General features: G+C 37.8%; 1 protein-coding gene across 1 annotated transcript; it reads right to left on the minus strand.

Annotated features, from left to right (window-relative positions):
* Positions 1-4267: 4267 nt before the first annotated feature.
* On the minus strand, positions 4268-5212 carry LOC130845611 (olfactory receptor 4F15-like). Its single transcript, XM_057723094.1, has one exon. It carries the CDS (start codon positions 5204-5206, stop codon positions 4268-4270), a length of 939 nt encoding a protein of 312 aa, XP_057579077.1. The 5' UTR covers positions 5207-5212.
* Positions 5213-5443: the final 231 nt, after the last annotated feature.

A 5443-nucleotide genomic window follows, 5' to 3' on the forward strand; every position in this document is an offset into this window, starting at 1 on the left:
AAACAATGATTAACAAAGCAATCTTTCAAATAGAAGTCTTTTCCTGGCTTTGACACTCAAGCTTATACCTGAGTGATGAGAAGGAGCCAGCCCTACATTTACCTATGCAAAATGCTTTGCAGGTGGAGGGAGGGGCCAATGTTCAGGTCTCAGGCCACGAGCTTTGTATACTCAAGCAACAGAAAGTCCAGAATGGCTAAGAAGAATAAAAGGGCTCAATGAAGTTGACAGGGTGAAATCTTTTCAGGCTTTGTGGACCCTGATTAGACAGTGAGGTAGAGTAGGTATCCATTCCCTGTCATGCTGTTGTGTCAGTCTCCCCTTGCCTCCAGAGCTCTCCATGAGCTTCTTTCTTTGCCAGGACATGCGCTTACCTCAGAAGACTGATCAGCATGGCCTTTAACTCCATTCCATGATGTCTATAAATTCATGAATCCCCTCTACTCAAATTTTTTGTTGAGTCTCCCCACTCTACCACACCCCATACTTACTTGCAATGATTTGTGCCTCAGAGACCCATTGTCCCTTCCTAAAATTGAGTTGTACACTTCTTACACAGTTTTCTACAGCTCCTGGCACAAGATTTAGAGTATAGTGAATATTCAGTATCTTTTTTGAATAACTGAGTTTCTATATATGTAATTTTTTTCATTACCTAGTCTCTTTGGTAACTTATTCCAGCACATTAAAAACCATTGTAGATAATAAGGAGGATGTGGTATATATACGTATACAATAGGATACTACTCAATCATAAAAAAGAATGAAATAATGCCATGTGCAAAAACATGGATGGATGTGGAGGGCATTATGGTAAGTGAAATAAGTCAGACAAAGAAAGACAAATACTGTATGATGTCACTTATTTGTGGAATCTAAAAATTACAGCAAACTAGTGCATATAACAAAAAAGAAGCAGACTCAATGAAATTAGAACACTCCCTAACACCAAAGACAAAAATAAACTCAAAATGGATTGAAGTCCTAAATGTAAGGCCAGACACTATAAAACTCTTCGAGGAAAACACGGGGGGCTTCCCTGGTAGCAGAGTGGTTAAGAATCCGTCTGCCAATAAAGGGGACATTTGTTCTATCCCACATCCCTGTGTGCCACAACTATTGAGCCTGTGCTCTGGAGCCCGCAGGCCACAACTACTGAGCCCACACTCAACAACTGCTGGAGCCTGTGGGCCTAGAGCCCATGCTCTGCAACAAGAAAAGCCACTGCAATGAGAAGCCCATGCATCACAACAAAGAGTAACCCCCGCTCTCTGCAACTAGAGAAAGCCCGCGCACAGCAACAAAGACCTAACGCAGCCAATAAATAAATAAATAAATAAATTTATATTTTAAAAAAAAGGAAAACATAGGAAGAACCCTCTTTGACATAAATCACAGCAGGATCTTTTTTGACCCACCTCCTAGTGTACTGGAAATAAAAACAAAAATAAACAATTGGACTTAATGAAACTTAAAATCTTTTGCACAGCAAAGGAAACTATAAACAAGATGAAAAGACAACCCTCAGAATGGGAGAAAATATTTGCAAATGAATCAACAGACAAAGGATTAATCTCCAAAATATATAAACAGTTCATCCAGCTCAATATCAAAAAAACAAACAACCTAATCAAAAAATGGGCAGAAGACCTAATGGCATTTCTCCAAAGAAGACATACAGATGGCCAAGAGGCACATGAAAAGCTGCTCAGCATCACTAATTATTAGAGAAATGCAAATCAGAACTACAATGAAGTATCACCTCACACCAGTTAGAACGGGCATCATCAGAAAATCTACAGACGATAAATGCGAGAGGCTGTGGAGAAAAGGAAACCCTCTTGCACTGTTGGTGGGAATGTAAATTAATACAGCCACTATGTAAAACAGTATGGAGGTTCCTTAGAAAACTAAAATTGGAATTACCATATGACCCAGCCATCCCACTACTGGGCATATACCCAGAGAAAACCATTATTCAAAAAGACACATGCATCCCAATGTTCATTGCAGCACTATTTACAATAGCCAGGTCATGGAAGCAACCTAAATGTCCATCAACAGATGAATGGATAAAGAAGATGTGGTACATATATACAATGAAATATTACTCAGCCATAAAAAGAAGTGAAATTGGGACATTTGTAGAGACACGGATGGACCTCGAGACTGTCATACAGAGTGAAGTGAGTCAGAAAGAGAAAAACAAATATTGTATATTAACGCATATATGCAGAATCTAGAAAAATGGTACAGATCAACTGGTTTGCAAGGCAGAAATGGAGACACTGATGTGGAAAACAAACATATGGACACCAAAGGGGAGAAGCAAGGGGCTTTGGGGTGGGGTGAATTGGGAGGTTGGGATTGCCACATATACATTACTAATAAGAAAAATATATCAATTTGTACACTAAATATATATGGTATATCAATTATATCTCAATAAAAGTTCTTTAAAAAATAAATGAATAAATAAGTATTCATGAAGAAAAAAAAAAAGAAGCATACTCAGAGATATACAGAACAAACTAATGGTTACCAGTAGGGAAAGGGAAGTGGGAGGAGTCATATCGAGATAGGGGATTAAGAGGTACAAACTATTATGTATGAAATAAGCTTCAAGGATATATTGTACAACACAGGGAATATAGGCAATGTTTTATAGTAACTGTAAATTGGTAACCTTTTATATATAATATAAACATATATAACCTTTAAAAATTGTGAATCACTGTTACATAACTTATATAATACTGTAACATATAACACTGTACATCAACTATACTTCAACTTTAAATTTTAAAAACTGTTTAAATCATAAAAAGCACCATAGATAACCAAGACACGCTTCTTAGAACTATTGCAGAGCATATAAGAATGCAATTTGAATACAAGAGACAGAAAGTATAGAAAATTGAATTGTGACATTTTGAAGTCTCTCTATCCAAGGAATTTAATAATTTAAAACACTCTACTCCTCTTAGAAAAAGAACAATTTCTTAATCAATGCCTGATAAACAGAGTTAGAAAGGAAAGAAATAATTTGTAGACAACAAATGGAAGGAGGTCGTCAAAACTGAAAGTGGTTTTAATGTTTTATTTCATTTTATTGAACAGGCGCTTATGTAACACTATAGACCAAGAACTGTTTAAAGCACTTTACAAATATCAATTCAGTTAATCCTTTTAACTTTATGAGGAAGTTACCTTTAGCCATAAGGAAATGCCATTTTTTGTAAGTCAAAAACAGTTGAATATCAGAAATTCCAGATGGTTCATTTTACAGATAACAGAATTTAGGCATAAAGAGGTTAAGCAATTTGTGTATTAGTGAAAAGCAAAGCTAAGTTTTGAAGTCGTGCAGTCTGGCTCAAGAGTCTGGGCTTGTAGCTCTGTCACTGAAAAAGCAAAGAGTTACCTAAATCTGAGGAATCATTGCGGATTTCAATATAATTAGGGCAAGGATTAGCACTAGCTGGGACAGGATTATTAAATAGGTCATTGTCCTTGCTCATTACCTGGCCCCCATTGTTCAAATCCATAGACAGCACAGGGACAAAGCTTTTGAAAACCTGTAGTGGTTACAAGGCTTAATTCACACTCATCATGTGCATTTGCAGAAATGTTTACGAAGCCACAACCCAGTGATCCAACTTCAGGCTGATATTGTGATTTTTCAAAACTCAAAAATAATTCAAAATAACTTTAACTCTTTGCTTTTGTTTATTGAAGGCAATATACAGTATATTGAAGGGAAGAGATAGCTAACAATAGCTCTGTAAAATGCTCTTTTTATCTTTCATCTGTTTTTCACACATTACAGCCGTTCACACGTCTCAGTACTGAACTTAAAAAAAAAAAAACTATCCTGAATAATTGCAAATTTTGTCATGTTTCCAAAGCACTGTTCTTCCGATTCTGTATCACAAACCCCAAAACTCAATCTGACAAGTGAGGATCCTCCCCAGAACCCAGAGTGGGAAAAGAAATAAAAGAGGCCAGTCCAGATTCTTCTTTATCAGGGAGGGACAAGAAAATGTGGAAATTGTCCTATATTCATATTTTTTATTCCGTCACATTGCGCAAGAAAGAAGAATACCACATCCTTCTTGGTTATAGGCAGAAAACACATTAAGAAAATTCTGGAAATTGGTAATTAAACTAGCAAACGAAGCATCTATAGTGCTGTGTTTCATTGGATTCACATCTGTGGCATGGGCAGGGAATGATAAAGTTGCTTATCTTTCTTGATATCAAAAATCACTTAAAACAGCTTCCTGAAACTCAACACCTGACTGAATAGTCTCCTCATTGCCACCTTCATCTCTTTGTTCCTAAAAGTGTAGATGGCAGGGTTCAGAAATGGGGTAATAATTATGTCAAAAATAGCAAGGAATTTGTCCACTGGCACTGTGGGAAGTGGCCATGAATACACAAAAATACATGGACCGAAAAATAAGACCACCACTGTGATGTGAGCTGACAGTGTAGAGAGGGCCTTGGACAAGCCACCTGAAGAACATTGCCAAACAGTGAGCAAGATGAAGATATAAGATATAATCAAAATGAGAAAAGTTCCCAGGGAGATGAATCCACTATTGGCAGTGACCATGAGCTCCAGCCTGTAAGAATCTGTGCAGGCAAGCCTAATAAATCGAGGAAGATCACAGTAAAAGCTGTCCACTTTATTGGGGCCACAGAATGGTAGGTTTACAATAAATACAAGGTGGATCAGTGAGTGAATGATTCCAATGAACCAGGCAGCAAACAGGAGTAAAATACAAGTCCTGAAATTCATGATGATCAAGTAGTGGAGAGGCCTACATATAGCAACATAACGGTCAAGGGCCATGGCAATGAGCAGAACCATCTCAGTTCCTCCAATAACATGAATTAAGAACATCTGAGCAATGCATCCTTGGAAAGAAATTACTTTTCTCTTCTTGAAAAGATCAGAAATCATCTTAGGAGCTGCATTGGAGGAAATCCACATGTCAATAAAGGAGAGGTTGGCTAGCAGGAAGTACATGGGGGAGTGTAAATGGGAGTCAGAGATCACTGTGAGCACAATGAGGAGGTTTCCTAAAATACCTGTTACATAGAACACAGAGAAAACTAGAAAGAGGACAAGCTGTATCTCCAAAGAACTGGTGAGTCCCACCAACACAATCTCAGACACCACTGAATGATTTCCTCCCCCCATGGTCTCAGTCACTTTGGCCTCCAAATTTGCCTGAAAGAACAGGAAAAATAAGAAACTGGGATTACTGGCTGTATTACTCAGGGTTCTATTAGAGAAGCAGAACCACCACGAGGTAATATACCAAGGAATTTGTGACAATGACTTGATCTTACTGATCCAGCAGGAACTGATTCAACAGTCTCTGCAACTCTGTCGTCCTTGCATTTTATGCTGTAGCTTGAAGTCCACAGGACAGGC

This window comes from Hippopotamus amphibius, chromosome 2, assembly GCF_030028045.1.
Source record: "Hippopotamus amphibius kiboko isolate mHipAmp2 chromosome 2, mHipAmp2.hap2, whole genome shotgun sequence".
NCBI classification, from domain to species: Eukaryota; Metazoa; Chordata; class Mammalia; order Artiodactyla; family Hippopotamidae; genus Hippopotamus; species Hippopotamus amphibius.